At 43.9% G+C, this 16,746-nt stretch overlaps 1 protein-coding gene and 1 non-coding gene across 2 annotated transcripts; one reads left to right on the top strand and one right to left on the bottom strand.

The window, feature by feature from the left end:
* The first annotated feature begins 1,398 nt into the window (after nt 1-1,398).
* LOC131259633 (uncharacterized) lies at nt 1,399-9,873 on the top strand. Its single transcript, XM_058261173.1, has 3 exons — nt 1,399-1,410; nt 9,141-9,387; nt 9,593-9,873. The coding sequence occupies exons 1-3, from the start codon at nt 1,399-1,401 to the stop codon at nt 9,871-9,873; spliced, it is 540 nt and encodes a 179-aa protein (XP_058117156.1).
* A 4,405-nt stretch (nt 9,874-14,278) lies between these two features.
* Nucleotides 14,279-14,351, bottom strand: Trnak-cuu (transfer RNA lysine (anticodon CUU)). Its single transcript has one exon. It is a non-coding gene; the product is annotated as a tRNA-Lys (tRNA).
* Nucleotides 14,352-16,746: the final 2,395 nt, after the last annotated feature.

Consider the following 16,746-nt stretch of genomic DNA (forward strand, 5'->3'; position numbering starts at 1 on the left):
GTTTTCTATGTGAAACTATTAAATGATGTTTTGCTTTGATTATTCCAAACGCAGTACATTTAATGAAAACATTTCATTTTTAATGAAAACATGGAAATCGTATTGGAAACGCTTCTTGCTGCTTTAAGGGTTAATTTTCTCATGCTTGGAGGTTTGTTGATCAAAGGTCCAAACAAATTGCACTGTATCAATCGTACATCGACGTTAATTGGTACTAATATTGTGTACGGTACGTTTGGAAGGGATGTACGTTAGAAAACTCATTGTAAACACATACATAAGGCATACGCAAGCATTCGAAAGGGTCAGCATTGTTAGGATATTAAAAAAAAATTTAATACTGCACTTGCAAGAAAAGGTATTTTTATCATCGTTTCATTTTTCTAATCAAAATGTAAAGGTTCATACTAAATATGAATTTACAATTTTTCACAAAACGAAAATAAAACAGTTTCTTGGAAGAATAACAATCTTTTATTAAATTACAGTCGGCTTGTAATATGTTTGGATTACAACGCTACGGGTTTAAAACAAAGTTTGATAAAAAGAAGCATTTTTTCGAAGTTAGGGTAAATATGATGAGACTATGCAAAATTTGATTTTAAATGTTCCACTGATCTTCTTTAAGTCATAATATAGTGGAGACTATTTTGCAATAACAATCACTTTAGTTGATAAAACTGTCTACAACTCGCTCATCATCGGTACCGATTTAAAGAAAAATGTTGTAACAATCTTACATGTGCCGCTTTAAGTCGAAACCGTTCTCAGAAGTTGCGTTTTTGGCAAAAGAAGCCTTCGTGCGGACAATGGCATCTGCCAGATGGAGGTTCTCTGGCTTCGTTTTTCTCTACCTCCGTTCCTGCATGCCCAGGCACGCCAGCAGCGCAAGTGCACATCAAACGCTGCTCTATCAGTAAACACACGCTAGTGCGACCCCTGGCGCCCTCCTCCCACCGGGTTGGGTAGGTTTGAAGCTGGGAAAAGCTTCTCGGTGCATAATTATCAGTTTCATCTGGCTGCCCTTTTTCCCCTTCGTGGCAGGTTAAGCTCAGGGCCGGGCGCCCGTCCATAGATGACCCCCGCCGGTGCAGGGAAGCACGAAAGGCTAGAGAAGGAGAGATACAAAAACAAACAAACAAACAAAAAAGAGGTTCTGTTAGTCGACTTACTCCCACCCCGCTGGAGGGTGTGCATATATAAATATAAGAACAATGCAACCATCAAAGCAACCGACCAGTTAGTTCCTATCGTTCGTGGTGTTCTCTCAAGCATCGGAAAAGTTGGAAAAGTTTCGCATTTCGCCCAACCAACCTCGAAGGAGCTGCAACGTGTTCGGTGTCCAGCTTTTGGAAGAAAGGAAAACGTGTGGAAAGTAAAATAAAAACGGTCCTCAGAATGCAAGTGCTGGTGAGTAGCGGGGGTTCGAAAGGAGTGTTTGAATTTGGTTGTGCTAACAGGAAAAAAGGAAGAAAAAAAAAACACACACACACGTCAAAAAAAAAGGAATCGTCTGTGTTGAAATGAAACGTTTTCCCGGCGGAGCTGTGTTCTTGCCCAAGGAAACCATGGTGGCTCGGTGAACGTGTGATAAACGACGCCTCCGACAGTGGCTTACCAACTTTCCACTGCTGAAGGGTTTCGAATTACTCCCTCCCTTTCTCCTAGTTCGTTTTAATGCGCTTTCTACTGAAGAGAATTTCGTTGGATTCAATTTCCCAAAAATTGTGACACTTTCGGTCGTCGTTTCCCCGGGAAAGGGAAAGATGCGAGAAGCGTCTGTGAGAGCAAATGTGATTGTGAAAATTAAGTCCTTTTGGCTTGAAAAACTGTCCCAGTAGAACGTTGCGTTCACCGTTCGTCCTTCAGCCATGCCAGTTGCATAGACAGGTCAATAAAAAGCGAGAAAAACTGAACGTACTTAGCTGTTTCATCGGCTTGCAGTGAAGCAAGAGTTCTCTGGCGCGAGCAACCGAATGATAATCACCAAAATAATGTTAATAAGGATGGCTATGAGCGCGTTTTGGAAGTGACAGAAAAGTGGACCGATATAAAACCAGAGATGAAAAGTAGCACCCTGTTGTGACTGTTCAAAAACGCGCAAAATCTTTAAGGCAGAGGATGAAAACGAACGGTGAACGGAAAACTGTTTTTCGTAATTCAATCAGGCACGAACTACTGGCGGAAAGTGAGTGGATTTAATAATATTCTCGAAACAATGAAGACGATGGTGACCAAAGCGAAATGTTGGAGAAATGTTAAACAGAGTCTGCATAACCGAAGGCTGAGGAACTGCAGCTAATTAAATCCTCCGACGGCCGGAAAAGGCAAACGGGATGCAGATAAGTTTGTCGCCAAGATGTTTCTCCTCCACCAGAGCGAAAGCTCTTTTTTGCGAGATCCACTTCGTGCCTCGGTGGATAAGCAAAGGCCTCGATTATGTGCCTTTTGTGGATGGATCGAAGGTACGCCGGAAGGATGTTTAAACCTGGGGGCATTTGAATGCAGTTTGTCGGGTTGGAAAAACTCTTGAAGCCCAACAGGCGTCAACCCCAAGCTTTTCGCGTGTCGGTGGCATTCGTCTTTGCTCCGTGGAGCTTTGTTTGGAGGTGAAGTTTTTAAATTCTCCCCCTTCGGTGAGCAAAACTTTAATTAGCTGTGCGACAACAATTTGAAGAATATTATTTTTCGCTTAATGTTCTCTGAGACGAAGTTCGGTTGAGTTTAAGCGTTGCAGGGAGTCTGTTAACCTTCCTTTTATTTTGTTTCTAGCCCCATTTCACTCGATGTTTGCTCGCCTCAAGAACTTTGGCTGCTTTAGACGGCGCGCGTACATGCTCGGGGGTAGTTCGAGCGAAACATTAGCATTAGCTGTTGCTCGAGTTCATTGGTGTAATGCATAATTTTTCCATCATGACGAACTGTAGTGAAAAGTAATACGACATCGGGGTAATTTATTTTGTCCTTGGAGTCGACATCGCCTGGATGGCACTTTTAGGCGAGTTGTTTCGTGCCCTTATCGTTGTGTAGTGTTTTATGATTCAGCCTCAAGCTAAGAGCCCCAGTTGACGAAGTGACGTACATGTTGCATGAGTAAGTTTTATTGGAGTCTGTGGTTTGTGCTTTCAAAAATCATTCTGGCCATGGTTCAAAAGACAAGTATTTTACAAAACACTCACACTTGATGCTGGAATGCATGGCCCGGAATTTTTGCAATATGCAATTCAAACTTAATTTGAGCGTAAACAGATTTCAGGGGTCTTCTCTCGTGGGGACTGAACGCTCACTTTGTTGTACATTTCACTTTTTGATGTTGATGAATGTAAGTACTGAAACGCTTGATGGGCTTTGATTGCGTTAGACCAACTGGAAGGAGACAGTTTTTTATGAACAAACACAACCATGGCCACTCTTCAACTTTAATTCTTTCGACCTTTCGAGAATCAAAAATAAAATGTCCGTAAAAGGGTTCCCTTTTCGACACTCACGAAATCGATAAGAATTTGATTCCGAGCCGGTGGAAGGCTCCCTCCCTCTGCTAACCCTGCCAGTGTGTCTTTACCGTCCTTTGCCGGTTCGGTTCAATCTGGTCCGGCTGGATGGGTGGTTTATTTGATTTTAATCTTCTTTTACGATCTCTTCAGGGATGAGGAACTTGTGGGAAGAATTTGACAGTACGGCTGCGCCTTTTGCTCAAAGTAGGTTTGACGCAAAAATTGTACCAACTCACCAGGGAAGCGGGAAAAAAGGTACATAAATTTTACGCAGCGGAGAAAAAAAACAGAAAAACTAAGCGGTGAAGAGAAAATCATTTCTGCACACACACACACATACACCCCTTTTCCCCAAAAAGGATGAAAGGCAAGTGTATGTTTGTGTGTGTGTGTGTATGCCCAACCACGAGTAAATCCCATCGGAACAGGGGACGGAAAAATGATGGCTTCTGAGCGAAATGAGGAAAATCGAAGCAAAAGGAGAAGTAAAGTGGAGACAAAACCAAAAACGTAACCAAAGATAGCGAACAGCTATAAGTACCCGGGGTATCCTTTGCCTCGTGCCAAGTTCAGCCCTCCGCCCTCGGAAAAGCACCGATCGATAATGAACCTGTCGAGTGGAACTTCGGCGTCGGATGACAAAAGTTAATGAAAGCCGCCCGGTTCCCTTGTCGCTGGTTTCGTCCGGTATCTCTTCGGGTTCGGAAAACGGATTAAAATCCACACGCCGGCTGCTGGTGGAAGCCTTTTTTCACTCCCCACCCCTCCCCTTTTCCCCTTTGTGTCATCGAATTTTTGCAAACAACCGTCCCCGAAATCCGGCACGGCGCGGATGGAAGGCTTGAAAATGAGAAACTACTCATTGCCGGCAGTGGATGGATGGAAAAAAAGGTAATGTCACGGAAACCCTAGAAAACGAATAAGACCCGCCTATAAAAACAAGCGGATGCGACGAATGTTTTGCAGAAACCGACAACCCAATCCGTACCGCAAAAGTTTGAAGCAGGAGATGATAGCCAAACCTCGTAACATCGAAAAGGTTTTCCCATGACCTTAATATTTTTTTTTCATCTTCGCCAGTTTGATGTTTGGGCCGTGCGGCTTTTGGAGCCTGGTTTATGTTCCTACTGTTGGGAAGAATCATTTTATAAGATGATAAGGATGCGAGGAAATAAAATAGACCTAGCTGCATTTGAAAGCTGCTGAAACGTAATAGCGGAATATGGTCCAACTGTTTTCTTGAATGTGAAAAGGATGGAACTATTTTTTAAAAGTGATGAACAATTAAAACATAAGCTGTTCAGATTGTTATTGATAAAAAGCAATCAACGTTTAAAGGTATGACATAGTGATACAACGAGGATCAATTTCTTGCCACTTCTTAATTACAGAAATGATATGAAAATAAAAGATGGCTGTTGAAAATATATAAGTTATGCAATTATTAAGTCAAATAAGGCTTTGATTTATTTTTTGATCTAGCATGTAAGGTGTATAGGTACCGTCGCTCGTGAATATTTTGTAAACAATCATAAAACGAATTTAAAATTTCATTATTCCTTGATCGACTGCGTTTTTTCGGACTAAGTGGATACCAAGAATATGACAAAATCTTATGCAGTGAGACCCCAGTCTGTTTGTTCTCCTTTTAGTAAATGGCGAAAATCACCTTATTCCTTACTTGTCCTCAACCTCAAGAATTTCAATTGTATTATTCTATTAGTTTCTATATTGCAGAGTTTTGTTAAACTCAATCTCTGCGCTAGCGTTTTGCTTTGAAACACTTTCCCACTGTAAATTGGTACCTTAAATTTCCTGTAAGCTTTGATTTTAAAGTTTATCGATTGTCTGCGAATTTGTCTTTTTAGTTATCCATACCACATTGGCATTATTGATTTGAGGTTGGATCTTGGAGACGGAAGTTCAAATTGTCTTTTAAATGCTTGTTAATGGATAGATTCTATATGGTGAAAATATAAATATAGGGTATTTAATTTAAAAACAGTAGGATAAATTTGTACAAACACGATGTAATCCAGATCGTATTCTTGGAAAGATAAACTCATGTCCTATCGATATACTTCTCCCCAATTAAACACACGTGTGCAGTTTGAAGCAAGTTTGAAGAAAAAACAGTCAGCAAGCGGACGGTGCAGGCAGTTACAACTACATTAATTAACGATCTAATTACTGTTTGATATTTTTCCAACTAATGACGCAGGTGTGTCACATTAGCTTCGAATGAAACTATTCACCAACGGACACACGTTTGCCACGTGGCGCACGAATGTAATTGTTTATTCTGGAATGGACTCTTCAAGCTGGGGATGGATGAAAAGTTCAGAAAATCATCACCTGGTGCACCGGGTCCTATCGTGGCCTGCGGGACGCTAGCCGGGTATCGGTTGCAATCACGACCGAAGTGGTCTTGCTTCACCGTTTGCCACGTGTCCGGTGTGCTCACTTCAAGGTCCACCGTAGCACCGGAGCAACCCACACTTAGGCACAAGACTTCGTGTGCACACATGTGCCAACAACTTCTTGCTGCAACAAACTCCCCATATGGGATTGTAGTTCTTAATGAATATCTACTGCCGTACGGTGCCGGTGAGCTGGAGCAGTTCATTTCGGCCCCGTTGGTGTTGGTGGCGGGAGGGGGAAGGCACAGCAGGCGGTGGGCGAACTTTCGGCGAACTGCAAGGATTCTCCGGTTCGCCTCGCTTGTCTTGGGAAGTTTGCAGTGGGGCGAAACTTTGCTATCCAACTGACGACGGTGACGGTGATGATCCGGATGTTATGCGCTTGTAGGATCGCTGTCTTCGGTTCGCTGCTGGAACGAACTTTTATCCACCGTTGTGTATAGTTTTCCACAGCTGCTGGTTTTTCAGCAGGATCCTCTGGACGGAGGGGTAAAGCGGTGATATCGAACGAAACTCACGGGTGGGTTTTTCTTTTTCCGTTTCCTTACGTTACACACCGCGTTAACGTGCGCTGCGAGCGAAAACGAGCGAAACTTTTCCACCGAAAGGTGAACAGGATGCCATGGCACCGCAGGATGTCTCCGGTGAGCCGTTAACAAGGACAGCTTACCCCATTCCCGGCTCCATTCGTACCGGAGTGAGTGAGCCGTGCTAATTATGACGGAGGAGTCGATTGGCATAAATCGAGACGGAAGGAAGGGCAATGTTAAAACGAAACTCAAATCACCGCCACCGTGGAATTGTTCTTCGGCAACAAAAACATACGGTTTTACAACGCCTTCCCTCCTTTCGTCCGGCTCGTCCCGCACGACTCCTAATGAGAAGTTATATGGGTGGAGTTTTTCGCCCTACATGGTGAATCTTGTGAGTTCGCTGCGCTGCGGACGAGGTTAGTGGAACAGTTTTCTGTCTCTTTTTTGTAAAGTGCAATTCACACAGACTCGTTGCATCGCATCAGCATCAGAGCGAAAAGAAAAACCCACGGAAACAAAACGGAAAAATATTTCCAACCGGTGCAACTTCGTTTCGCTCGGTAAGTGCATCAACGAGTTAATGTGTATTTAAGACATTCTTTAGCGCCTCAAGGGATGCAAGTGTACTTTGCGGAAAACCACGACACAGTGCTGCACAGCGGAATAAAGGATGAGCATGTCCAGGTCCGCTGGAAACTACCGTTAGAGTGGCGAAATTCGTTGCCATTTGTATCCGGTCGCGGAGATTGCGGAGCTAATAAAGTTCGTACTTTCGGGCCAGCCTTAGGTGCACCGACCGGTAGACTTGCAGTCGAGCTGGAAATGGAAGCCAAAGGCTTTCCTTTCAAAATCAATCATTTAATCTGGCTGTACGAATAGGTCCGCCGGATGCTGCTGTCCTCATGAGTGTCGGCATTCTGCTGGCCGAAACAGTTGACGACAGAGTCGCATACCGATTGCGCACTTGAGGCCCTCCGTCAACTTGCCCGTCCAATCGGGGCAAATGTTTGTGGTTCTGCTGTCCTGCCGCGAAAATGCTGCAGACGGGAACGTCGGCCTTAGAAATGGCCACGGCAATGCGCAAAGTGGAGCTCGTTGTACCGATGTTGTCGTTAGCGAGTCGTTGTATGGGATTCGTCCCGGAACGTAATCTCGGGATTCTCGTTCGCCTGTCCGGACACAATTTACCTGGCTGCTGGAATGCAAAACACTAACAAACGAACGAACGAACTACCGGAACCGTTTGTTTGGCGGGCAGTTTGATTAAAATTTCATTTCATCTTCCATCCGGGCGCGAAGTATTATCGCGTCCGCTCGCCGCGGGACGTATGGACGGATGGCGGGTGGGGGTTGTGTTTTTCCGCCACACAGAAGTCACCACATTTTCCCCGATTTTCGGCAAATGCGGGAATTGTAAAGTTTACGGTTCGTGCAAATGCGGCTCCGGGTCTGCGCCAAATAAACCGTTCATTTAGACCAGGGGTTGGCATACATTTCCTAAAAAGGGCTTTTTATTCAAACGATTAAAATGATATCGAAGGGGTGGGCAGGATACCTAAAATGACGACTTAATGATTTCAAAGTCATACTTAACCTCTTTGAATCGAGTATCAACTTTTTAAATAGTAAAGTTACATTAACCCAATATAAGAAATTCCATCATTAATTTCATTGAATTTAGATCTTTTTTAACAAACCGATCATTTTGGTTCGTTGTACCGTTAATTAATTTCTTTAATAATAATTGAATTTTATTCTTTATTCTAATTATTTCAAAATATTTTGGCTTTGCTGGCTTACTCTCAGTTGTGAACATAACTCTGCTGCGAGATTTTTTTCAATGTTGTGAGTCTAACTTGACCACCAATCATTAAGTCGTCATTTTGTTGATCGTTGCCATTTTGGATGCAAATCAGACGAGTTTTTGCAACCGAATTTCGGACAAAACTAAGGAGACTAGGAGATTTTAGCACGATCCATAATGTAAATACGATAGGCAAAGTCGTTTGAAAAGTATAGGAGGAATATTTTTTTTATTTATAGTTATAGAAAAGTATAGCAGGAATACACTTGGTAATTTTCTTTTTTGGGAAAAAAAACAAAACTGTCGTGACTACAAACAAATGCGATAAAAATTGAGATGGGTTTTTCGTATGAAGCATCAACATTTTCTGATGGGCCGGACTTTGCCGACCCCTGATTTAGAGCGTCAGACGATGGCAATCGGTTCCGTTTGCGTTTGATTACGGATGTCCTGGGCGTAACGGGTTTTGTCGTACCTTTGCTGAAAGTGAACGATTGCCATGCAGTTCAAAGGAATATTATTAGTACCGAATCGAACCAGGAGCAATCGCAGGACATGATTATGGTTTATGGAAACACGACGTTTGAAGCGAATTTTATTATCTGAACCGTTCTTGGCATGTACGACATGAACTGATTGAAAATAAAGTTTGAAACAAAAAACTTGCTATAAAAACCAGTTTCAAACGTTTTTCAACCATAGCTCTGGTATTCGTCCCATACTAGATGTATCGATCGGTTAACCCAATTTATCCGCGAGCTAACGAGAAACGATCCCTCGAAATCGTATTAAAACAAAGGGGTACAACAACACAATTTGCCCGCCAGGCCTTTCGGTCGATTGTTTGTTGATGATATTTTATCGCGAGTTTCCAATTTCGTGCTTGCAGGCTACGATTGTCCTGACGGTGTCGGTGTGCGCCGGTGCGATCCTGGGTGCGCCCGTCGACGTGGAACAGCCCCGAACGGCCCTGGCCGGCGCCGACAAGCGACAGGAAAAACGGGGCATCGGTCTTGCCTACACCGGCCTGTCCGGGTTCGGGTACGACGGATCGCTCGGGTTGGCCGCCTATCCCGCCACCACGGCCTACCTCACGCCGACGCTGATCAAATCAACCTACACCGTACCGGCGGCAGGTAAGTCAGTGTGCGCCTGTTTAGATTCGATTTGAATTTCCGCAAATCGCCCCGTACGGACGCTTGTTCTTCCGCCCTGGTTCGACTCTAGGGCGCGATATTTCTTTTCCTGTTTGTGTTCCGGTTCATCCCGCTAGCGCTATCGCTGAACGAGGGAAATATCTCTAACCCTCCCTTTCTTGTCGTTCTCCTTTCCTGCGTGCAGCTTCCTACCATACGGCGGCCTATGATGCGGCGCACGGCACAAAGTACGCGTACACCGGGTTCTATCCCGCCGGCTATGGAGGCTTCGGTACGGCCGGCTACGGTACGGCGTTCGCGGCCCCGGCCACCTACAGCAAAATCGTCCACCCGGCCACCAGCACCTACACCAAGGTGATCCAGACGTACCCGTCGGCCACGGTCGGGGTGGTGTCGGCGGGCGCAGCGGCCCCGGTCGTGTCCGGATACGGCGGAGTCGGCAGTCTCGGTGGCTACGTGTACTAGCTTCAAACGCTTCAACCAACTCGGTCCACGTGCTGTGAAGCTAACCGCCGGCTGTCCACTGTGATCGATGTAGTTCGGTAAACGGGGTGTGTGCATGTGTGTGTCTATGTGTATGTGTGTGTTGGTGCGATTTTTGCTTGTTCTAGGACGAGATAATAAAAAGCCACTTTAAGCTGCCCGGCCGCCAGCGGTCGTTTTAATTAAAGCAAACGGAACCAACGGGGGCCACATTCGCGATCGGGGTGAGAAAAACGTGGTGAAAATTGGTGGAAACTGTTTGCTGATGGGAAGGTAATAAAGCAAAACAAATTGACCGAAACGTGTTCTTAATTATTGAAATTCGAAATGATACATTCAACGAATTGGAGGCTTTTATTTTATAACTTGTTGTTCGCGTTTTTAATGATATTTTATTGGCATGTGTGTTGGGAAAAGTCGGGTAAATCGGCGAGTTTTTATAACTTTTCGTTCATCCATTGTTCTCGTTTTCGATGACATTTCATTCACTTCTGTCTTGAAAAAAGTTTGGTAAATTATTGGGATTCAATTAGGTTTTGTATAGTAAATATTCGTTGGTCATAATGAGCATTGGACATTAAATTAATTAATAAGATAGTATGAAACAAAATTAGGCAATATAAGGCTTATATTCTGATGAACCTTAGTCGTAATCTAAATTATCTCAAAAATAGCTAATTTTGTGCTTGTGATTAGAAAAAGGCTAACTTTTTACATACATTTTTTTCTTGAAAAGATGAGCTAAGCTTTTTGATAAAAAACCTTGGTATTCTTTGAATATAAACAAACTCCTTTGAATATAAAACATAGTTTATATACTCCTTATTTTTGTCTGCTTTAAAATATGTTTTTGATTTAGGTGATAAATTGAAAATTGACTTTATTTCATTTCATCCTGTGAGCCTATTGAAGACATCGTGCTAAACATTTATTTTCTTGTTGTTATCCGATCAGACATTTTTTTATCCGATAGCATTTAGTAAGGAAAGAACATTTTATTTACTTTTTGATAAAAAGTTTTTATTTATTAACAGTTTAGAAAGCGATAGAGTTTTTGTTTGTTTATCATCTGCATTGTTCAACTCCTTGTCCATTAACAGTTGACGTTCGCGCTTTGGGATTGTTATCTAAGGTTGGTGAAATACTTAATCCGTTTTTATTCTTCAATCAGTTTGCTTGTTCGGAGGTTATCATTTCAGTATCATTTGATGTTTTAAACCGGGAATTAAATCAATTGCAAACATTGAGGAAATTTAATCTCCTTGGATCCTGTTGTTTTCTTTGAAGTAGTAGAAATTGTGTTACGAAGGAGTTCAACATGTAGTTGAGAAAATCATGGAATTGGTGGCAGTTTCAGCTGGTAATGATTGGTTGTGACCGTTGTTTGCTACAATATCTTTCCACGTGGGCGGAGATAGCGCTCATACGTCCTCGGTACAAATTGTGCACCTTCGCGTGCTGTAGTTGCATGTTGCGCTGCATATGCACGTGCCATCGTTCCCGTCCACGGCACGCCTGAATGCGTTCGAATTACAAGCAAGTGCAACCACGAGCCCGGTTCCGATATCTTGCGGACATGTGGACAGCTCGGCAATCATCCGAGCGACGGTAACATCAAACCAACGTCTTACCTTAATTAATCAGCTTGTCTCGGCAGCGTCCATCATAAAACCGGGCCGGCTGATATGGCCGTCCCGGGGACGGGTGCGAATTCATTTTCCTCCCATCGGCTGCAGCAGCCGGTCGGTGGCAAATGAGATGTCGTGCGGAATGGTTTACCGGTGTAGCGTGAAATTGTGGCAAAAATATCCATCGACCGGGCTCGCTCGGTCAGCGCCCTTTCTCCGTTCCGTCCTTCCGTTTGGAGGGAAATAATTATTCACTCTGGTCTGTGGCATCGAAGCTTCTGCTCGTCATGTAGGCTTAGTGGGTTGCGATTGATCCATCCGAGTGGAATATTATTCGCACAAAAAAAAAAAAACAACACACACACAAGAAACATATGCGCATGTCCTTTATAATCATCACCTCCGAAGGATGCTCGAATCCTGCACGTTTACGTTGCCCGGCGTTCCGTGCGGCTTGCTTCCGGAAGTGGCACTAATTACGGCTCCAACTGCCGCCCGCTTAGTCGATAATTTGCACCTGAACCGAGGAATCGGATTCCGACTCGCAAACATGTCGCCAACGCATCGCGGGGTTCGACTTACCTTCGAAGACGGTGGTCGAAGACGATTCTCCAGCCCCACGAGCCCACTCGTGCTTGACGGTTGAAGGATCGATTGGAGCACGCGATGATTAATGGAATTCGACACCAGTCCTTCCGCAACCGCGGAATTTGGTCCTCCGGTGGCCACCCGATCCCGGACCAGGTGCCAGCACGCTCGGTTGATAGCTGTGTGGCCTGTGGTTACGGCACGAGGCGTGCCGGTCGGCGGGAAAGCATCTTCCGATTCCGTTGCCGGCCCATTTATCACGAATCGAACGAGACGGGCGTACCGAACGTACGTACTTACGTATTAACGCCCGATGATAACGTGAATCGCGAGCGTGGGCTAAAATTGGGCTCCTGTTACGAGCAAATCGATGCAAATCGGGCTCGAGGAAGATGGCTGGCGGGGTCGTGAAACGTTGGCAGGGGGGTTGAGGGCTTTAATAACGCTAAATGATTTTGATGAGGTATTGAGAATCGTTCGCGCCAGGTAAGTGCGGTAATCATTTATCATCGTTATTGATATGGGCAATGTTCATTTCGTGAGGGGGATTGCAAAAGAATGGCGGTGAAGGACCGGAAGATTATGATAAGGAAAATTGCTCGAAAAAGAACGGTAAAGAGGCGACGTTTTCCTTAATAAGAAGAAATTCAGCAATCGTTTTTTGCAATGTATGCAATATATTAAGTCTATTTCATTAACATTATTGTCATACATAATACCAAAGCAACTGTTTACTTCATTGTAAATTTGATAATCTTTTTAGGATACTGTTATATTGCAAACATAACACTCTCATAGTTTGTTACTTCAGTTTGTTTGTTTTTTATCAAACATACACTAAAATAGATGCCATTGATGCAACATCGATGAAAAGTTGAAAATACCATTATTGAAAAAGAGTGCTTTTTAAGTTAGGGATTCAACTACTGTTTAAACATGGCAAATGGGTTTCAAATATTACCACATTATCGGTTATATAAAATCACCATAATGTACCACTAGAACCTCTTGTACCTTTATTCTCTTGTTTAGTTTGTTTTATCCAGTAGTTCAAGAACAGTCACGTTCAGTTAATTGTTTTTTAGTCAGTTAAACTATTTTTTAATTGAATTTAAAAATGTACACAAATTATATTCATTTGAACATTTTCTACAAATAATATCAACCACAAAAAGATGGAAGTAAAAAGATGACACACACTAACTGCCGATTACGTAACAATAATCATTGATGGTACAGGTAGTACAAGATCTGCTTCTGCTATACAAAAAATAATCCGAAACTTAGCGAAATCATTTTTTGCAATCCTAACTGTTTCATGATGAAGGATTAAATCGTCGAACAAAATATCACAAAACAGGATTACGAGTTTAACTTATTTTTAGGCGGAAGCAATAGGCAAGCATAAACATCAGTTATCCATATCACTGGAGCTCGCTTGGTTGTCGTGTTTATCAAGCACTTTGTACGCATTATCTTACTTATCCATTTCCATCCGAAAACAAAAAGAAAACCCATCGCCATCGTCGCATGTTGTCGCTCGGCGACGCAGCGCGACACCCTTCCGTGTGGGGCGGGAGATGGTTAAACGTAAAAGACGCTTAAATAATTGGAACGATTTGGCGCAATTATCGTCCGTGGCCGTAATTATCAGCTTGTATTACGCCTTTTTGCCTGCGTCTATGCGTTGTCCGTGGCATCCAGCTGGCGGCGGTGGAAACGTACGTACGGAGGAACATCGTTATCTGCATTGAAGGGTGCGCGGTGGTGTAATCCTGCAGAGGAATGCTATCATCGCCCAAGAAACGGAAGTCGCTCAGAAACGGGAGGTTCTCTCAAACTGGAGGATTATTGCTGCTTCCTTTCGGAGAGTCATGTAATATTTTTTTCTCTTACGGAATGTCTGTGTCTCTGCTGTGTTATTTTTCTTTCAGATTATTTAGCAATCTAAAGATTTTTATGGTTGAATAGTATTTAAAGCCAATTGAGAAGCGCTCGGTTTGGCTGGCAAATAACGATAAAACAGTAAGCTTGGCCATAAAACATAATTGGTTGTTGGTTGTCCGTCTGGATTGGGATAAAGCAAGGCAATGTTAGCATTATGTTGTGTACTGTCCAGAGTCATAGTTATCCACATTGTTGTTTAGAAATCGATAAAAAATAAACATTACCGCCCAACGTGGGGCTCGAACCCACGACCCTGAGATTAAGAGTCTCATGCTCTACCGACTGAGCTAGCCGGGCTTACATTGGGATTGGACACATAATCGTTTTGTTGCGTCCCAATGTTTAACTTTCTCATAAGAAGTAGGCGAAGAGGTTAATTGCTTTACCATCTTTGGATTGAACCAATTATTTCGAGGCATGACTATAGGGTTTAAAATTAAAGCGAAAGGTAAAAACATACCAGCTGATTATCACACACAGCCAATGAATGTCACATTCTTTCCCAGCTCTCTTGGTTGCTGTTATGGTGCAATCTGTAACGCGTTTCGCGTCCCTTCACTGCAAGCACTCGCGCTCTTCTGCTCCCAAGCGGAAAACCCGGCCCCGGGTGTGCGGTGGCTCGTGTAAAACGCACACTTACGTGCCCATGGGGTAGCAATTTGTCTTATTAAGTGTTCCATTTCCATTTCCGACGGACGGAAGTGCGCGGATGGCTCTCCACTGAACCGTGACGTAATGGTAATGGTATGGTGTTGTGGATTCTTTTGCGCCCGGCTCGACTTCTTCCGTCTTGCATCTTGCCTAGCGACCCTCCCACCCGATGGCACATGAATCGTTACGCTCTGGATGACGATTCGTCTTCTTTCCACCGGCTCGCACATGCGGCACACACAAGGAAGCTGTCCGTACGTGAACGTTGCCTAAAGTTGGACAAGAAATGATTGACAGATCTAACAAATTTTAGCGCAATTGTTTATGCTCACAAGTGTCTCAAGGAGCGAAGGGGGGGGGGGGGGGGGGGGGGAGGGATCGTTCGGCGGTCGAAAGAAACTGGGAGCTGACATTGATGACACCAAGCAGAAGCGTCGGCGTTGTACGTATGTTGCCGAGGCGTTGTGTCAGGCGTTGGTGTATTTGGTTTTTCCTTCCATTTTGGAATGTCTTTCCGCCTGCCCGACATCGTCAGTGACTTGATTTTCATAACGGTTCGAGCGCCGCCCGTCATAGCGTAAATGCCGTACTGCGGCCAGGATGAAGGTGATTGATGGAACAACAGTCAGTGAACGGTGTTGCACTGACCGGCGGTTGTACGACACGCATCGAGCACATGGTGGCGGAGGTGTTTCTGATGCTACGCCATCTTGTATCTCATCCCACATTCGAGACGTGTTCGGGGAAACAAGCCTGCCTGTAGGAAAATATCATTTATTTTCAAGGAGCCACCCTGGTCGATAAGAACTGGTGTATGCACATGTGCCTGAGTGCTTGCAAGAAAGCATTCAATAATTGTACATCGTCTGCTATGGAACTGCGAAGGACGTCCAGCTTGCGGTGAAACAATCGGAAACATTTGTCAATGCTTAATTTCTCGATCTTTTGAGCTACGTCTTCTCAGTCTTAGGTTGTCATGACATCGATGTATCCGAGTGCGATGATGGGTTCTTAGAGATCTTACAATTATTACATGGATTTCATCAAGCACAGGTTCCCCAACGTTACATACCATTGTTGTAACGCTGTAGGAATAAGCTTTCAACAGATAAAACACACATTGTTGTAAGAAAAGTCTTCCAGACGTAAGCTTACCGCATGAACCAAACATCATCGCCGGTCTTAGGATTTTGCGGATGATCAAGATATTCTTCTGAAGCTTATTTATGCCTCAACGAGCACGCAAGCGGAGACAAATTCCATATATTCTACACACGATAATTCCTCGACCTGGTGAACGGTTCCGTGCAGTGTTTTCCATTGCGTCGAGATAATTTGGACATGGTCAGAATGTAATGCGCATCAAGCACCGGTGCCCTAGCGACCGGTGGCGCTGTTGATGCCGGTCGTGATGGTTCGGATAATCGGTCGAGGCAGGATGGTGCAATATCACAAAATTGTCGTTTGAGTCGGCCTGGAAACTTCCCTCTATCTGCACCAGGACCTGCACTAGGCGCTGCCATGGCTGCCATCAAGTGTAAACGGCAAGGTGCAGCATCTAATGGTGGTAAGTTTTGCATTTGAATTCCAACTCGAAAGTGCTGGACGACTTGTGCGTTTCCCCGGTAAACGGCATTTCACAAACAGGTTTGCATTAGCAACGACCTCAAGGATGCCATCATCGGGTAAAAGCTGGAAAAGTTGGTCCAACCACTTCCCGCATGAAGGATAATAAATGGTAATCGTATGATTCTGCCGTCGTCGCTTAGGATACGAGTCTTTCTGCAAAAACCAACCGCCATGAACGTGAAGCTGCTTCTGTGAGTTGTATTTTCATAGGAATTAGATTGTTGTGTTGTGTACAAGAGCATGCAAGAATTATTTATAGGAACGATTAAGCTGAGCTCGAGTAATTGCCACTGGTGGCACAGGAAAATAAGAATACTAATCTATTCTGAGAAATAAACATACGATTGATTGATGTGGTTCTGGTTTGAACTTTTATGAACTTAATTAGGTGCTCATGTGAACTGAATCAATT

The sequence above is a fragment of the Anopheles coustani genome, chromosome 3 (assembly GCF_943734705.1).
Source record: "Anopheles coustani chromosome 3, idAnoCousDA_361_x.2, whole genome shotgun sequence".
Lineage (NCBI taxonomy): Eukaryota > Metazoa > Arthropoda > Insecta > Diptera > Culicidae > Anopheles > Anopheles coustani.

Bases quoted from the DNA above. Each gene is read 5' to 3' on its own strand.
- LOC131259633 (XM_058261173.1), top strand. The intron at 9,388-9,592 runs GTAAGTCAGTGT...TCCTGCGTGCAG, and splicing joins CTACACCGTACCGGCGGCAG to CTTCCTACCATACGGCGGCC.